This window comes from Eucyclogobius newberryi, unplaced genomic scaffold (assembly GCF_026437365.1).
Source record: "Eucyclogobius newberryi isolate DKJ021-1_F unplaced genomic scaffold, fEucNew1.0.hap1 SCAF_203, whole genome shotgun sequence".
In the NCBI taxonomy this organism is placed as follows: domain Eukaryota; kingdom Metazoa; phylum Chordata; class Actinopteri; order Gobiiformes; family Gobiidae; genus Eucyclogobius; species Eucyclogobius newberryi.
In genome coordinates, this window is record NW_027315839.1 from 107,501 (window position 1) to 125,408 (window position 17,908).

The following is a 17,908-nucleotide window of genomic DNA, read 5'->3' on the forward strand; positions in this document are numbered from 1 at the left end:
CACGCATGACGCACACGCATGACGCACACACATGACTCACACGCATGACTCACACGCATGACGCACACGTATGACGCACACGCATGACGCAAACACATGACTCACACGCGTGACGCACAAGTATGACGCACACGCATGACGCACACGCATGACGCCCATGCATGATGCACACGCATGACGCACACGTATGAGGCACACACATGACGCCCATGCATGACGCACACGTATGACGCATGACGCACACGTATGACGCACACGCATGACATACACACAGGACGCATGACGCACACGTATGACGCACACGCATGACGCCCATGCATGATGCACACGCATGACGCACACGCATGACGCACACGCATGACGCACACGCATGACGCACACACATGACTCACACGCATGACGCACACACATGACGCACACGCATGACGCACACGCATGACTCACACGCATGACGCACACACATGACTCACACGCATGACGCACACACATGACTCACACGCATGACGCACACACATGACTCACACGCATGACGCACACGCATGACGCACACGCATGACGCACACACATGACTCACACGCATGACGCACACACATGACTCACACGCATGACACACACGCATGACGCATGACGCACACGCATGACGCACACGCATGACGCACACACATGACTCACACGTATGAGGCACACGCATGACGCACACGCATGACGCACACGCGTGCCATTGGGAAGTCAAGAATGTTGCGAGGAAGGAGCTGTATTATCACTGTATTTACTGTAAACGCGCTTCTCATTTACACTTTGACCATTTTGGCTCGTCTGTTACTTCACATGCATTCAACAGTGATAGTATTGGTAGTACTAGTACTCACTCATGTTCTGCAGTACTTTGTCCCGCTCCTGCTGCGTCTCCTGGATCTTGTACTGCAGTAGTAGTAGTTTTTGCTCGTACTGCAGTTTCAGAGTGTGTAGTCGTCTCTGGCTGTTCTCCAACTCGTCGATGAGCTTCTGTTTGATGGCGATTTCACACGTGATGTTGGCCAAGTCCTCCTGGAAGCTCTCTGGGACACACGAGGAGTACCCGCTTTACACGAGGAGTACCCGCTTTACACGAGGAGTACCCGCTTTACACGAGGAGTACCCGCTTTATACACGAGGAGTACCCGCTTTACACGAGGAGTACCCGCTTTACACGAGGAGTACCCGCTTCACACGAGGAGTACCCGCTTTACACGAGGAGTACCCACTTATACACGAGGAGTACCCTCTTTACACACACGAGGAGTACTCGCTTTACACGAGGAGTACCCGCTTTACACGAGGAGTACCCACTTATACACGAGGAGTACCCGCTTTACACACACGAGGAGTACCCGCTTCACACGAGGAGTACCCGCTTTACACGAGGAGTACCCACTTATACACGAGGAGTACCCGCTTTACACACACGAGGAGTACTCGCTTCACACGAGGAGTACTCGCTTTACACGAGGAGTACACCCTTATACACGAGGAGTACCCGCTGTACCCTCTGTTGGGCAGAGGTCGCCCTCTTTGGTCCTGATGGACGGCCCAGAACTCTCCTTGATACATTTTCACTGGGCCCTCTTTCCGGGCCCTCTTGAGGGACCCTCAAGGGGGACACAGCCTGCTCCTGGTGGGCCCGTTTTGGCCGGCCAAGGTTTGGTTTCCGCTGCTGCACAGGCTCTGCTGCGGCTCCCGAGACCCCGCCCCCACAGGGAGGGAGGAGTCTGCTTCTGCGTCTTCAGCTCTGGGCGTGGCCGTCTCAGAGTACGAGGAGGAGCTAGAACACTCTCCAGTGCACGGGCTCCATCTACGGTCGGTTGTACGCAAATCGATGGAAGCGTTTTAATGGGTGGTTCCAGAGGCGGGGTCTGGATCCAGAGGCGGGGTCTGGATCCAGAGGCGGGGTCTGGATACAGAGGTGGGGTCTGGATCCTGAGGCGGGGTCTGGATCCTGATCCTGAGGCGGGGTCTGGATCCAGAGGCGGGGTCTGGATCCAGAGGCGGGGTCTGGATCCAGAGGCGGGGTCTGGATCCAGAGGCGGGGTCTGGATCCAGAGGCGGGGTCTGGATACAGAGGTGGGGTCTGGATCCTGAGGCGGGTCTGGATCCAGAGGCGGGGTCTGGATCCAGAGGCGGGGTCTGGATACAGAGGCGGGGTCTGGATCCAGAGGCGGGGTCTGGATCCAGAGGCGGGGTCTGGATCCAGAGGCGGGGTCTGGATACAGAGGCGGGGTCTGGATACAGAGGCGGGGTCTGGATACAGAGGCGGGGTCTGGATCCAGAGGCGGGGTCTGGATCCAGAGGCGGGGTCTGGATACAGAGGCGGGGTCTGGATACAGAGGCGGGGTCTGGATACAGAGGCGGGGTCCACCATCCTGGAGTTCTCCTGACACTGGGACGTCTCCATCGACCCTCAAGTTGATGTGGTTGCATTATGTTCCTGGCGTGACCATGTTGATGGGGCCTCAGTGAGAAGCGACGGGAACATTTCACTTTTCTTAAAGAGGGCGCGGCCGCTTCACCCTCCCAGACGCCGTATGGCCCCGGCCCCCGGCCCCCGGCTTGGGATTTGTCCCTGGAGTTGGACGCACTACAAACACCTTAGTTTGAACCACTGGATCAGGTCGATAAATGGATTTAGTTTAAGACGTCGTTCTCCTGCTGTAGCTTCAGTTCAGAGGGTCATGAACTACAGGCCTCGTCTGTTTGTCCTGCTGCAGGTGGAATGCTGAGGGGTCACTCTGTGGTCACTCTGTGGTCACTCTGTGGTCACTCTGGGGTCACTCTGTGGTCACTCTGGGGTCACTCTGTGGGTCACTCTGGGGTCACTCTGGGGTCACTCTGTGGGTCACTCTGGGGGTCACTCTGGGGTCACTCTTTGGCCAGATGCCTCTTTCCTTCCTAAGGTGTTTTCAGCACTCAGCCCCTCCAACTTGCACGGTTTGACACTGGGGCCCCTGGTAACACACTCTGCCCGGTCCGGGCCCTGGAGGTGCACATAAGAGCCACGACACCTGTTGGGAGGTCAGATGACCTCTTAGTCTGCTATGATGGTACAGGAAAAGGTCAAGCTCTTTCTAAACAGCAACATAACAATGGCCTCGCCCGATGGGCGGTCGAGGCCATTGTTATGTTGCTTATGCTTCTCAGAAGCTCCAGCCTCCAGATGGTGACTCGACCAGAAGCCTGTCCATCTCCTGGGGGCCATGAACGGAGGGCCCCTGGATGCCTCCTGGGGGCCGTGAGCGGAGGGCCCCTGGATGCCTCCTGGGGGCCGTGAGCGGAGGGCCCCTGGATGCCTCCTGGACTTCTACATTTGCCCGATTCTATAGAGTCAATGTGACAATCCCCAATCCACCTGAGACCGCACCTCCCTCGTCGTGAGGTAGGCGTGTTTTATCTCCATTCAGGATTCATAGAACTGTAGTTACATCCGTAACTTTCGTTTTATTGTCTGGTGAGAACCTGAAGCCTCAAAGATCCTGTCAGAACTCGCAGTACCTTTCTCGTCAGATTCGGAGTCGGACTCAGAGCTCTCCTCCGCCTCCAGCTCCGCCTCCAGCTCCTCCTCTTCCTCCTCTTCGTCTCGATCACTCGCTTCTGCCACGTCCTACAAAAAAAAACACAAAAAACCTTTGAGAAAAACACATACAACGACAACAAAACCCACGTGATGAAGCTGATCAGGCTCAGCACCATGTCCAGGATGTCGCCGCGCTCCTCCTTCTCCTCACGCTCCTCCTTCTCCTCACGCTCCTCCTTCTCCTCGCGCTCCTCCTTCTCCTCGCGCGCCTCCTTCTCCTCCTCCTCCTCCTCCTCCTCCTCCTCCTCCTCCTTCTCCGCCTCCTTCTCTGGACACTTCTGTTCGTTATCAGGCTCCTCCTCTTTGTTTACGCTGGAGAAGCAGGAGAAAAGTCACATTCTTCTCACAAACTAAAGACAAACGGCTGCAAATCCTCTCGTGGAATGAAAGTTTGTGTTTGATGGAGACAAACCTGGAGTCCTCCTCCTTCTCCTCCGTGTCCCTGTCCTCCGACAAGAGCTGCAGCCTGAAGGAAGGAAGGAAGGAGACAAGGAGACGAGGAGAAGGGGAGACGAGGAGACAAGGAGACGAGGAGACAAGGAGACGAGGAGACGAGGAGACGAGGAGAAGGGGACAGATGAAGACAAGGAATGGAGAAAAGGAGGGAGAGGAGATGAGGAGGGAGGAAGAAGGAGAAGAAGAGAGACAATGAAGAGGAGACGATGGAGAAGACAAGGGAGTGAGGAGAGGAAGGATGTAAGTACTGCCGTCATAGTAACTAGTAAGAAGTTAGAACTCTTTCATGTTTGATTGACAGATCAAAGCTCCACATGCAGGGACACAAAGGTCAAAGGTTCATCACTTTATCCCAGTAAAATAATAGAAGATTTACCTCTTCTTCTTCTTCTTCTTACGTTCTCGTTTCTTCAGCTTCTCCAGGTCTCGTTTGGCCAGTTCAATGACGTCATCGGTCTCCTTCTCTGGACCTAATCCTGGACCTAAACCTGGACCAGAGTAAAACTGTCGACTCGAGGCTCGGTTCACGTTTTTCCGCAGAGTCTCGTTCACCGCCTCGCTCTCCAGAAGCTTCGACCTGCGACAAGAAACCAGGTCTAAACCAGGTCTGAACCAGGACTAAACCAGGTCTGAACCAGGTCTGAACCAGGTCTAAACCAGGTCTAAACCAGGTCTGAACCAGGTCTAAACCAGGAATAAACCAGGTCTAAACCAGGTCTAAACCAGGTCTGAACCAGGTCTGAACCAGGTCTAAACCAGGTCTAAACCAGGTCTGAACCAGGTCTAAACCAGGTCTAAACCAGGTCTAAACCAGGTCTGAACCAGGACTAAACCAGGTCTGAACCAGGTCTGAACCAGGTCTAAACCAGGTCTAAACCAGGTCTGAACCAGGTCTAAACCAGGAATAAACCAGGTCTAAACCAGGTCTAAACCAGGTCTGAACCAGGTCAGAACCAGGTCTAAACCAGGTTTGAACCAGGTCTAAACCAGGACTAAACCAGGACTAAACCAGGTCTGAACCAGGACTAAACCAGTTTTACCTGAGGTCCTCAATCTCCTTGATGTAGCCCTGGATCATGGTCCCGATCTCCTCTGAGCCCTCGTCTCCTGCAGCAGAAGTCAGAGGTCAGAAGTCAGAGGTCAGAGGGTTTGTCCAGTGACTTTTCCTACACTAAACAAAGAGCCTGATGATTGGACTGGACTGAGATCCAGGTCAGATCCCAGCTCTGGACCAGATCCAGATCTTTGTCTAGCGTCACAGGCTTTTAGATCGAGGACGGGCATTTTATTAATAAATCTTAGAAAAAAAGGGAATCATATTTCCTTTTGTTTCTGTAATAATATTACAGTGTTCTGGCTGAGGGGTTTAGGCCGGCGAGCATCGCTGTGCTGAAAAGACAGCGACAGGCTGAGAAAACAAAGATCGTGTTTTTTATTCGAGTCACATACAACGCTCTTATAGAGTTAAGAACGCTTCACTCAACAACGTAGACGACTTCCATTCTGGTCCCAAATGTTTATTTATCACCAGATCACCCGTTCACCAGATCACCCGTTCACCAGATCACCCGTTCACCAGATCACCTGTTCACCAGATCACCAGATCACCTGTTCACCAGATCAGCTGTTCACCAGATCACCCATTCACCAGATCACCCGTTCACCTGATCACCAGATCACCCCTTCACCAGATCACCCCTTCACCAGATCACCAGATCACCTGTTCACCAGATCACCCGTTTACCAGATCACCCGTTTACCAGATCACCCGTTTACCAGATCACCCGTTCACCAGATCACCAGATCACCTGGTCACCAGATCACCAGATCACCTGTTCACCAGATCACCTGTTCACCAGATCACTTGATCACCTGATCACCTGTTCACCGGATCACCTGTTCACCAGATCACCAGATCAACTGTTCACCAGATCACCCGTTCACCAGATCACCCGTTCACCAGATCACCAGATCACCAGATCACCAGTTCACCAGTTCACCAGATCACCTGTTCACCTGTTCACCCGTTCACCAGATCACTAGATCATCCGTTCACCAGATCACCCGTTCACCCGTTCACCAGATTACCCGTTCACCAGATCACCTGTACATCCGTTCACCAGATCACCCGTTCACCAGATCACCTGTTCACCAGATCACCCGATCACCAGATCACCCGATCACCAGATCACCCGATCACCTGTTCACCAGATCACCCGTTCACCAGATCACCCGTTCACCCATTCACCAGTTCACCAGATCACCCGTTCACCAGATCAACTGTTCACCAGATCAACTGTTCACCCGTTCACCAGATCACCTGTTCACCAGATCACCTGTTCACCAGATCACCTGTTCACCAGATCACCAGATCACCAGACCACCCGTTCACCAGATCAGCAGACCACCCGTTCACCAGATCAGCAGATCACCCGTTCACCAGATCACCTGTTCACCAGATCACCCATTCACCAGTTCACCAGATCAACTGTTCACCCGTTCACCAGATCAACTGTTCACCCGTTCACCAGATCACCTGTTCACCAGATCACCTGTTCACCAGATCACCTGTTCACCAGATCACCAGATCACCAGACCACCCGTTCACCAGATCAGCAGACCACCCGTTCACCAGATCAGCAGATCACCCGTTCACCAGATCACCTGTTCACCAGATCACCCGTTCACCAGATCACCCGTTCACCAGATAACCCAGATCACCAGATCACCTGTTCACCAGATCACCCAGATCACCCAGATCACCTGTTCACCAGATCACCAGATCACCTGTTCACCAGATCACCCGTTCACCAGATCACCAGATCACCTGTTCACCAGATCACCTGTTCACCAGATCACCCGTTCACCAGATCACCCGTTCACCAGATCACCAGATCACCTGTTCACCAGATCACCCGTTCACCAGATCACCCGTTCACCAGATCACCAGATCATCCGTTCACCAGATCACCCGTTCACCAGATCACCCGTTCACCAGATCACCAGATCACCTGTACACCCGTTCACCAGATCACCCGTTCACCAGATCACCTGTTCACCAGATCACCAGATCACCCGATCACCAGATCACCAGATCACCTGTTCACCAGATCACCCGTTCACCAGATCACCAGATCACCCGTTCACCCATTCACCAGATCACCCGTTCACCAGATCAACTGTTCACCCGTTCACCAGATCACCTGTTCACCAGATCACCTGTTCACCAGATCACCTGTTCACCAGATCACCAGATCACCTGTTCACCAGATCACCTGTTCACCAGACCACCCGTTCACCAGATCAGCAGACCACCCGTTCACCAGATCAGCAGATCACCCGTTCACCAGATCACCTGTTCACCAGATCACCCGTTCACCAGATCACCCGTTCACCAGATCACCCAGATCACCATCTCACCAGATCACCTGTTCACCAGATCACCCAGATCACCTGTTCACCAGATCACCTGTTCACCAGATCACCCGTTCACCAGATCACCTGTTCACCAGATCACCTGTTCACCAGATCACCTGTTCACCAGATCACCCGTTCACCAGATCACCAGATCACCCGTTCACCAGATCACCAGATCACCAGATCACATGTTCACCAGATCACCCGTTCACCAGATCACCAGATCACCTGTTCACCAGATCACCCGTTCACCAGATCACCAGATCACCCGTTCACCAGATCACCAGATCACCCATTCACTAGATCACCAAATCACCAGATCACCTATTCACCAGATCACCCGTTCACCAGATCACCAGATCACCCGTTCACCAGATCACCAGATGACCCGTTCACCAGATCACCTGTTCACCAGATCACCCGTTCACCAGATCACCCGTTCACCAGATCACCAGATCACCCATTCACTAGATCACCAAATCACCAGATCACCTGTTCACCAGATCACCAGATCACCCGTTCACCCGTTCACCAGATCACCCGTTCACCAGATCACCTGTTCACTAGATCACCAGATCACCCGTTCACCAGATCACCTGTTCACCAGATCACCAGATCACCCGATCACCAGATCACCAGATCACCCGTTCACCAGATCACCCGTTCACCAGATCACCCAGATCACCCAGATCACCTGTTCACCAGATCACCAGATCACCTGTTCACCAGATCACCCGTTCACCAGATCACCAGATCACATGTTCACCAGATCACCCGTTCACCAGATCACCTGTTCACCAGATCACCCGTTCACCAGATCACCAGATCACCCGTTCACCAGATCACCAGATCACCCATTCACTAGATCACCAAATCACCAGATCACCTGTTCACCAGATCACCAGATCACCCGTTCACCAGATCACCCGTTCACCAGATCACCTGTTCACTAGATCACCAGATCACCCGTTCACCAGATCACCCGTTCACCAGATCACCTGTTCACCAGATCACCAGATCACCCGTTCACCAGATCACCAGATCACCCATTCACTAGATCACCAAATCACCAGATCACCTGTTCACCAGATCACCAGATCACCCGTTCACCAGATCACCCGTTCACCAGATCACCTGTTCACTAGATCACCAGATCACCCGTTCACCAGATCACCCGTTCACCAGATCACCAGATCACATGTTCACCAGATCACCCGTTCACCAGATCACCTGTTCACCAGATCACCCGTTCACCAGATCACCCGTTCACCAGATCACCAGATCACCCATTCACTAGATCACCAAATCACCAGATCACCTGTTCACCAGATCACCAGATCACCCGTTCACCCGTTCACCAGATCACCCGTTCACCCGTTCACCAGATCACCCGTTCACCAGATCACCTGTTCACTAGATCACCAGATCACCCGTTCACCAGATCACCAGATCACCCGTTCACCCGTTCACCCGTTCACCAGATCACCCGTTCACCCGTTCACCAGATCACCCGTTCACCAGATCACCTGTTCACTAGATCACCAGATCACCCGTTCACCAGATCACCAGATCACCCGTTCACCAGATCACCGTCTGAGCGCTGTAGTGTAACTTTTCCGCTCGATAAGATGGAAAGACGATATGATCAGACTCAGGAGCGGCGTAAATTACGGCTCGTTTACGGCGTTAAAATCGCTGCTTTATTTTGTAAAAGCGTCGGAAAATACGCCGCTCCTGAGGCTGTGGTCACATGGGCTGTGGTCAGACAGGCTGTGGTCACATGGGTTGTGGTCAGACAGGCTGTGGTCACATGGGCTGTGGTCAGACACATTCTCAAGTACTTTTTATTAGTGCTGAGAATTCTGAAGCTTCTCGCTTATTTCGCCTGCTCGGGCCCCGTGTTTTCAGATCCTATCTAAAATCCTGTGTGGTCCAGAGTGTGTCCATGAGGTCAGGAGGTGTGGTCAGCAGGTGTGGTCAGGAGGTGTGGTCAGGAGGTACCGGTCCTCTGCAGGGCGTGCTGGCTCAGCACAGTGGTCAGTCGGCCTCTCTGGACCTCGATGGTCTCCTGCAGCGCCTTCACTCTCACTCTCAGGTTGTTGTTCTCCGTCTGAAGCATCGAGTTTTCATGGAACATGTCGCTGAAGCAGTCCACGCCCTCGTTGCCAGGGAGACGCTTCCCCTGGACACACCCACCACAGAGTTACTCCTCTCTCTGCGCGTTCTCTGCACGTTCTCTCTGCACGTTCTCTCTGCACGTTCTCTCTGCACGTTCTTTACACGTTCTTTACACGTTCTCTCTGCATATTCTCTGCACGTTCTCCGCACGTTCTCTTCTCTGCATGTTCCCTGCACGTTCTCTCTGCACATTCTCTCTGGACGTTCCCCGTGCGTTCTCAGCGCGTTCTTTACACGTTCTCCGCATGTTCTTTACACGTTCTCTCCGCATGTTCTCTGCACGTTCTTTACACGTTCTCTCTGCATGTTCTCTGCACCTTCTGCGCACGTTCTCCGCACGTTCTCTTCTCTGCACGTTCCCTGCACGTTCTCTCTGCACATTCTCTCTGCACATTCTCTCTGGACGTTCCCTGCGCGTTCTCCGCGCGTTCTTTACACGTTCTCTCCGCACGTTCTTTACACGTTCTCCGCATGTTCTTTACACGTTCTCTCTGCATATTCTCTGCACGTTCTGCGCACGTTCTCCGCACGTTCTCTTCTCTGCATGTTCCCTGCACGTTCTCTCTGCACATTCTCTCTGGACGTTCCCCGTGCGTTCTCAGCGCGTTCTTTACACGTTCTCCGCATGTTCTTTACACGTTCTCTCCGCATGTTCTCTGCACGTTCTTTACACGTTCTCTCTGCATGTTCTCTGCACCTTCTGCGCACGTTCTCCGCACGTTCTCTTCTCTGCACGTTCCCTGCACGTTCTCTCTGCACATTCTCTCTGCACATTCTCTCTGGACGTTCCCTGCGCGTTCTCCGCGCGTTCTTTACACGTTCTCTCCGCACGTTCTTTACACGTTCTCCGCATGTTCTTTACACGTTCTCTCTGCATATTCTCTGCACGTTCTGCGCACGTTCTCCGCACGTTCTCTTCTCTGCATGTTCCCTGCACGTTCTCTCTGCACATTCTCTCTGGACGTTCCCCGTGCGTTCTCAGCGCGTTCTTTACACGTTCTCCGCATGTTCTTTACACGTTCTCTCCGCATGTTCTCTGCACGTTCTTTACACGTTCTCTCTGCATGTTCTCTGCACCTTCTGCGCACGTTCTCCGCACGTTCTCTTCTCTGCACGTTCCCTGCACGTTCTCTCTGCACATTCTCTCTGCACATTCTCTCTGGACGTTCCCTGCGCGTTCTCCGCGCGTTCTTTACACGTTCTCTCCGCACGTTCTTTACACGTTCTCCGCATGTTCTTTACACGTTCTCTCTGCATGTTCTCTGCACGTTCTCCGCATGTTCTTTACACGTTCTCTCCGCACGTTCTGCGCACGTTCTCCGCACGTTCTCTTCTCTGCACGTTCCCTGCACGTTCTCTCTGTACATTCTCTCTGCACATTCTCTCTGCACATTCTCTCTGGACGTTCCCCGCGCGTTCTCCGCAAGTTCCCTGCGCGTTCTCCGCACGTTCCCCGCGCGTTCTTTACACGTTCTCTCCGCACGTTCTTTTCACGTTCTCCGCATGTTCTTTACACGTTCTCTCCGCATGTTCTCCGCACGTTCTCCGCACGTTCTCTTCTCCGCACGTTCCCTGCACGTTCCCCGCACATTCTCTCTGGACGTTCCCCACACGTTCTCCGCACGTTTTCCGCACGTTCTCTTCTCCGCACGTTCCCTGCACGTTCCCCGCACATTCTCTCTGAATGTTCCCCACACGTTCTCTCCGCACGTTCTTTTCACGTTCTCCGCATGTTCTTTACACGTTCTCCGCATGTTCTTTACACGTTCTCTCCGCACGTTCTCCGCCCGTTCTCCGCACGTTCTCTTCTCCGCACGTTCCCTGCACGTTCCCTGCACGTTCCCCGCACATTCTCTCCGCGCGTTCTCCGCGCGTTCTCTGTACGTTTCTTCTCCGCACGTTCCCTGCACGTTCCCTGCACGTTCCCCGCACATTCTCTCCGCGCGTTCTCTGTACGTTCTCCGCACGTTCTCTGCACGTTCTCCGCGCGTTCTCCGTGCGTTCTCCGCACGTTCTCGTACCGTTCTGTACTCCAGGAGCTCCCTCTGCAGCCGTGCAATCTCGGTCCTGAGCGCGCTGATCTGCTGACTCGCTCGGTCCTGGTTGACCATGACGCGGTTCCTAATGTTCCTCGTTCTGTTGGCGTATTTCAGCGTGTTCAGAGTCTCCATGAAGTCTCGATCTGAAGGACTGATGCAGGCGATCATCACCGTCTGACTGAGGAGACACAAACCAGGTCCAAACCAGGTCTAGAGCGGGACCAGACCGGGACCAGAACGGGTCCAGACCGGGTCCAGACCGGGTCCAGACCGGGTCCAGACCTGGGTCCAGACCTGGGTCCAGACCGGGTCCAGACCGGGGGCCGGGGCAGTACCTGTTTCCTCCCAGTGAGTCCTGAAGGAGGCGTGTGAGTTTGGAGTCTCGATATGGAACGTGACACGACCTTTTGCTCCGATCGCCCAAAGCACTGATCACGTTCCCCAGAGCGAGCTGTGAGACACAAACACCAAATCATGCTTTTGTCCCAGTCCCAGTCCCGGTCCTGGTCCTGGTCCCTGACCCTGTAACAGTCCCAGTCCCGGTCCCAGTCCCAGTCCCGGTCCAGTCCGGGTCCAGTCCGGGTCCAGTCCCGGTCCAGTACCAGTCCACAGTTGATGGAGATCCCCTCTTTGGCTCGTTCTCCTGTGGCTCCGGTTCTCTTCAGTCTTTCAGATCCGGCCAAATCCACAAAATGGAACTTTGCCGTCAGCGTCTCGTACTCGTCCACCTCAGATTGAGACTTCTCAGTCTCCTGGAAAATATAAAGTCAACACGTAAAGTACTGCAGTAAAGTACTGCAGTAAAGTACTGCTGTAAAGTCCTGCTGTAAAGTACTGCAGTAAAGTACTGCTGTAAAGTCCTGCTGTAAAGTACTGCTGTAAAGTAAAGCTGTAAAGTCCTGCTGTAAAGTACTGAGGTAAAGTACTGTAAAGTACTTCTGTAAAGTACTGTTGTAAAGTACTGCTGTAAAGCACTGCTATAAAGTACTGCAGTAAAGTACTGCTGTAAAGTTCTGCTGTAAAGTACTGCTGTAAAGTACTGTTGTAAAGTAAAGCTGTAAAGTCCTGCTGTAAAGTACTGCTGTAAAGTACTGTAAAGTACTTCTGTAAAGTACTTCTGTAAAGTACTGTTGTAAAGTACTGCTGTAAAGTACTGCAGTAAAGTACTGCAGTAAAGTACTGTTGTAAAGTAAAGCTGTAAAGTCCTGCTGTAAAGTACTGCTGTAAAGTACTTCTGTAAAGTACTGTTGTAAAGTACTGCTATAAAGTACTGCTGTAAAGTACTGCTGTAAAGTACTGCTGTAAAGTACTGCTGTAAAGTCCTGCAGTAAAGTACTGCTGTAAAGTAAAGCTATAAAGTACTGCTGTAAAAGTACTGCTGTAAAGTACTGCTGTAAAGTACTGCTGTAAAGTACTGCTGTAAAGTCCTGCAGTAAAGTCCTGCAGTAAAGTAAAGCTATAAAGTACTGCTGTAAAGTACTGCTGTAAAGTACTGCTGTAAAAGTACTGCTGTAAAGTACTGCTGTAAAGTACTGCTGTAAAGTAAAGCTGTAAAGTACTGCAGTAAAGTACTGCAGTAAAGTACTGCTGTAAAGTCCTGCTGTAAAGTACTGCTGTAAAGTACTGTTGTAAAGTAAAGCTGTAAAGTCCTGCTGTAAAGTACTGCTGTAAAGTACTGTAAAGTACTTCTGTAAAGTACTGTTGTAAAGTACTGCTGTAAAGCACTGCTATAAAGTACTACAGTAAAGTACTGCTGTAAAGTCCTGCTGTAAAGTACTGCTGTAAAGTACTGTTGTAAAGTAAAGCTGTAAAGTACTGCTGTAAAGTACTGTAAAGTACTTCTGTAAAGTACTGTTGTAAAGTACTGCTGTAAAGTACTGCAGTAAAGTACTGCAGTAAAGTACTGTTGTAAAGTAAAGCTGTAAAGTCCTGCTGTAAAGTACTGCTGTAAAGTACTTCTGTAAAGTACTGTTGTAAAGTACTGCTGTAAAGCACTGCTATAAAGTACTGCTGTAAAGTACTGCTGTAAAGTACTGCTGTAAAGTACTGCTGTAAAAGTACTGCTGTAAAGTACTGCTGTAAAGTACTGCTGTAAAGTAAAGCTGTAAAGTACTGCAGTAAAGTCCTGCTGTAAAGTACTGCTGTAAAGTCCTGCTGTAAAGTACTGTTATAAAGTACTGCTGTAAAGTACTGCTGTAAAGTACTGCTGTAAAGTCCTGCTGTAAAGTACTGTTATAAAGTACTGCTGTAAAGTACTGCTGTAGAGTACTACCGTAAAGTACTGCTGTTAAGTACTGTAGTAAAGTACAAGCCCTGCTGTAAAGTATTGTAGTAAAGTACTGCAGTAAAGTCTTGCTGTAAAGTAAAGCTATAAAGTACTGCTGTAAAGTACTGTAGTAAAGTACTGCAGTAAAGTGCAGTAAAGTACTTCTGAAAAGTACTGTTGTAAAGTACTGCAGTAAAGAACCATAAATCAGTGGCTGCTGGTGTGTGGCCGCTGGTGTGTGGCCGCTGGTGTGTGGCCACTGGTGTGTGGCCCCTGGTGTGTGGCCCCTGGTGTGTGGCCCCTGGTGTGTGGCCCCTGGTGTGTGGCCCCTGGTGTGTGGGCCCTGGTGTGGCTCACGTTGCTGGGGGGACACACCCGCACTTGGCACAGGTGGATGGTGAAGATGGCGTGGGACCTGGAGCTCTGGACGTTCATCTGGGTGCTGGCCGTGGTCCTGGAGAGAGCTCCCATCTTCAGACACTGCAGCATCTGTGAGAGAAGAGGAGGAAGACAAGAAGAAGACAAGACGAAGACAAGAAGAAGACAAGAAGAAGACAAGACGAAGACAAGAAGTCAAGACGAAGACAAGAAGAAGACAAGACGAAGACAAGAAGAAGAAAAGAAGAAGACAAGAAGAAGACAAGACGAAGACAAGAAGAAGTCAAGACGAAGACAAGAAGAAGTCAAGACGAAGACAAGAAGAAGACAAGACGAAGACAAGAAGAAGAAAAGAAGAAGACAAGAAGAAGACAAGACGAAGACAAGAAGAAGACAAGAGAAGACAAGAAGAAGACAAGAAGAAGACAAGAAGAAGACAAGACGAAGACAAGAAGAAGACAAGACGAAGACAAGAAGAAGACAAGAAGAAGAAAAGAAGAAGACAAGAAGAAGACAAGACGAAGACAAGAAGAAGACAAGACGAAGACAAGAAGAAGAAAAGAAGAAGACAAGAAGAAGACAAGACGAAGACAAGAAGAAGACAAGACGAAGACAAGAAGAAGTCAAGACGAAGACAAGAAGAAGACAAGACGAAGACAAGAAGAAGAAAAGAAGAAGACAAGAAGAAGAAAAGAAGAAGACAAGAAGAAGACAAGACGAAGACAAGAAGAAGTCAAGACGAAGACAAGAAGAAGACAAGACGAAGACAAGAAGAAATCAAGACGAAGACAAGAAGAAGTCAAGACGAAGACAAGAAGAAGACAAGAAGAAGACAAGAAGAAGAAAAGAAGAAGACAAGAAGAAGACAAGACGAAGACAAGAAGAAGACAAGAAGAAGACAAGACGAAGACAAGAAGAAGAAGAGAAGAAGACAAGAAGAAGACAAGACGAAGACAAGAAGAAGACAAGAGAAGACAAGAAGAAGAAAAGAAGAAGACAAGAAGAAGACAAGACGAAGACAAGAAGAAGTCAAGACGAAGACAAGAAGAAGACAAGACGAAGACAAGAAGAAGAAAATAAGAAGACAAGAAGAAGTCAAGACGAAGACAAGAAGACAAGACGAAGACAAGAAGAAGTCAAGACGAAGACAAGAAGAAGACAAGACGAAGACAAGAAGAAGAAGAGAAGAAGACAAGAAGAAGACAAGACGAAGACAAGAAGAAGACAAGATAAGACAAGAAGAAGAAAAGAAGAAGACAAGAAGAAGACAAGAAGAAGAAAAGAAGAAGACAAGAAGAAGACAAGACGAAGACAAGAAGAAGACAAGAAGAAGACAAGACGAAGACAAGAGGACAAGACGAAGACAAGAAGAAGTCAAGACGAAGGCAAGAAGAAGACAAGAAGAAGAAAAGAAGAAGACAAGAAGAAGACAAGACGAAGACAAGAAGAAGACAAGAAGAAGACAAGACGAAGACAAGAGGACAAGACGAAGACAAGAAGAAGTCAAGACGAAGGCAAGAAGAAGACAAGAAGAAGAAAAGAAGAAGACAAGAAGAAGACAAGACGAAGACAAGAAGACAAGAAGAAGACAAGACGAAGACAAGAAGACAAGACGAAGACAACAAGAAGACAAGACGAAGACAACAAGAAGACAAGACGAAGACAACAAGAAGACAAGAAGAAGACAAGACGAAGACAAGACGAAGACAACAAGAAGACAAGAAGAAGACAAGACGAAGACAAGAAGAAGACAACAAGAAGACAAGACGAAGACAAGAAGAAGACAAGAAGAAGACAAGACGAAGACAAGACGAAGACAAGACGAAGACAAGAAGAAGTCAAGACGAAGGCAAGAAGAAGACAAAAAGAAGACAAGACAAAGACAAGAAGAAGACAAGCCGAAGACAAGACGAAGACAAGGAGAAGTCAAGACGAAGACAAGAAGACAAGAAGAAGACAAGAAGAAGACAAGAAGAAGACAAGACGAAGACATGAAGAAGACAAGACGAAGACAACAAGAAGACAAGAAGAAGACAAGAAGAAGACAAGAAGAAGACAAGACGAAGACATGAAGAAGACAAGACGAAGACAAGACGAAGACAAGAAGACAAGACGAAGACAAGAAGAAGACAAGAAGAAGACAAGAAGAAGACAAGAAGAAGACAAGACGAAGACAAGACGAAAACAAGAAGAAAACAAGAAGAGGACAAGAAGAAGAAGACAAGACAAAGAAGACAAGAAGAAGACAAGAAGAAGACAAGACGAAGACAAGAAGAAAACAAGAAGAAAAGAAGAAGACAAGACGAAAACAAGAAGAAGACAAGAAGACGAAGACAAGACGAAGACAAGAAGAAGACGACAAGAAGAAGACAAAGAAGAAAAGACGAAGAAGAAGACGAAGAAGAAGACGAAGAAGAAAAGACGAAGAAGAAGACGAAGAAGAAAAGACGAAAACAAGAAGACAAGAAGAGGACAAGAAGAGGACAAGAAGAAGAAGATAAGAAGAAGACAAAGAAGAAAAGACGAAGAAGAAAAGAAGAACCAGGTCAAATAAAAGCAGGGACAATGTGTGTGAAGTGGGACAATGTGGGACATATGTGTTGTGGACCTCGGCCTCAGACGGGACGTCCCGTGTGGTCACGCCCACGGTGTAGATTCCTCCGTTTGAGTCTTCGTGGATTTTGATCTGAGATTTTTGTTTCACGTCTCGAGTCGAATCGAACAGATCCAGAACCTCCTCATTGTACAACTGAAAGAGACGAGCCTGGGTTAGTCCGGTCCCCGTCCTGTCCCGGTCCAGTCCAGTCCAGTCCCGGTCCTGTCCCCGTCCAGTCCTGTCCCCGTCCTGTCCCGGTCCTGTCCCGGTCCTGTCCCGGTCCAGTCCTGTCCCGGTCCTGTCCCCGGCCAGTCCGGTCCTGTCCCGGTCCTGTCCCAGTACCTCCAGAAACTGAGCGTTGATCTTGAACTCTGGCGGCGTCAGACCCTTCTCTGCAGCGTTTCTCTTTCGCTCTTCGATGGCGTTGAACAGATGATGAACGGCTCGTGGGATCAGGCCCAGCTCCTCGTCTGACACGCCCACGTCGAACCCGGTGCCCATCGTGTAGGTCTTTCCCGATCCCGTCTGGAACGGGACGGGTCAGAGATCGTTATTAGCTGCAGACGATGGACTGGTCTCGTTTGACACCATCAACCACAACGTTCTACTACAGAGGTTAGAATGTGATGTAGGTGTCAGAGGCCCCGCCCTCAGAGGCCCCGCCCACAGCTGGTACCAGTTTGTTCATGTAAACCAGAGCTCCTCCCCTTGTTCTAAAGTAACTTACGGTGTGCCTCAGGGGTCAGTACTGGGTCCAGTTCTGTTCACTCTTTCCATGCTGCCGTTAGGTCACATGATCAGGTCACATGATCAGGTCACATGATCAGGTCACATGGCATTAACTTCCTGCTCTGCAGACGACACTCAGCTGTTTTTATCAATGAACCTGATCAGAGCGATCAGACAGACTTAGAGCTTGTGTGAAGGAGATAAAAACCTGGAGGTCATGGTGCTGGAGGTCATGGTGCTGG

The 17,908-nt window shown here is 50.3% G+C and overlaps 1 protein-coding gene across 1 annotated transcript in view; it reads right to left on the reverse strand.

Moving 5' to 3' along the window:
- Window positions 1-17,908, reverse strand: part of LOC140369889 (kinesin-like protein KIF21A) — a 72,621-nt gene that overhangs the window by 48,126 nt on the left and 6,587 nt on the right. Inside the window, exons 3-15 of the mRNA XM_072456987.1 lie at window positions 17,280-17,462; window positions 16,950-17,090; window positions 14,321-14,452; window positions 12,300-12,449; window positions 12,033-12,148; window positions 11,680-11,875; window positions 9,482-9,662; window positions 5,104-5,170; window positions 4,440-4,640; window positions 4,020-4,073; window positions 3,817-3,919; window positions 3,526-3,634; window positions 870-1,058 (exon numbers count right to left, since the gene is read on the reverse strand). Coding sequence (XP_072313088.1) covers window positions 870-1,058; window positions 3,526-3,634; window positions 3,817-3,919; window positions 4,020-4,073; window positions 4,440-4,640; window positions 5,104-5,170; window positions 9,482-9,662; window positions 11,680-11,875; window positions 12,033-12,148; window positions 12,300-12,449; window positions 14,321-14,452; window positions 16,950-17,090; window positions 17,280-17,462 — 1,822 coding nt within the window. The remainder of the gene's footprint in view (window positions 1-869; window positions 1,059-3,525; window positions 3,635-3,816; window positions 3,920-4,019; window positions 4,074-4,439; window positions 4,641-5,103; window positions 5,171-9,481; window positions 9,663-11,679; window positions 11,876-12,032; window positions 12,149-12,299; window positions 12,450-14,320; window positions 14,453-16,949; window positions 17,091-17,279; window positions 17,463-17,908) is intronic.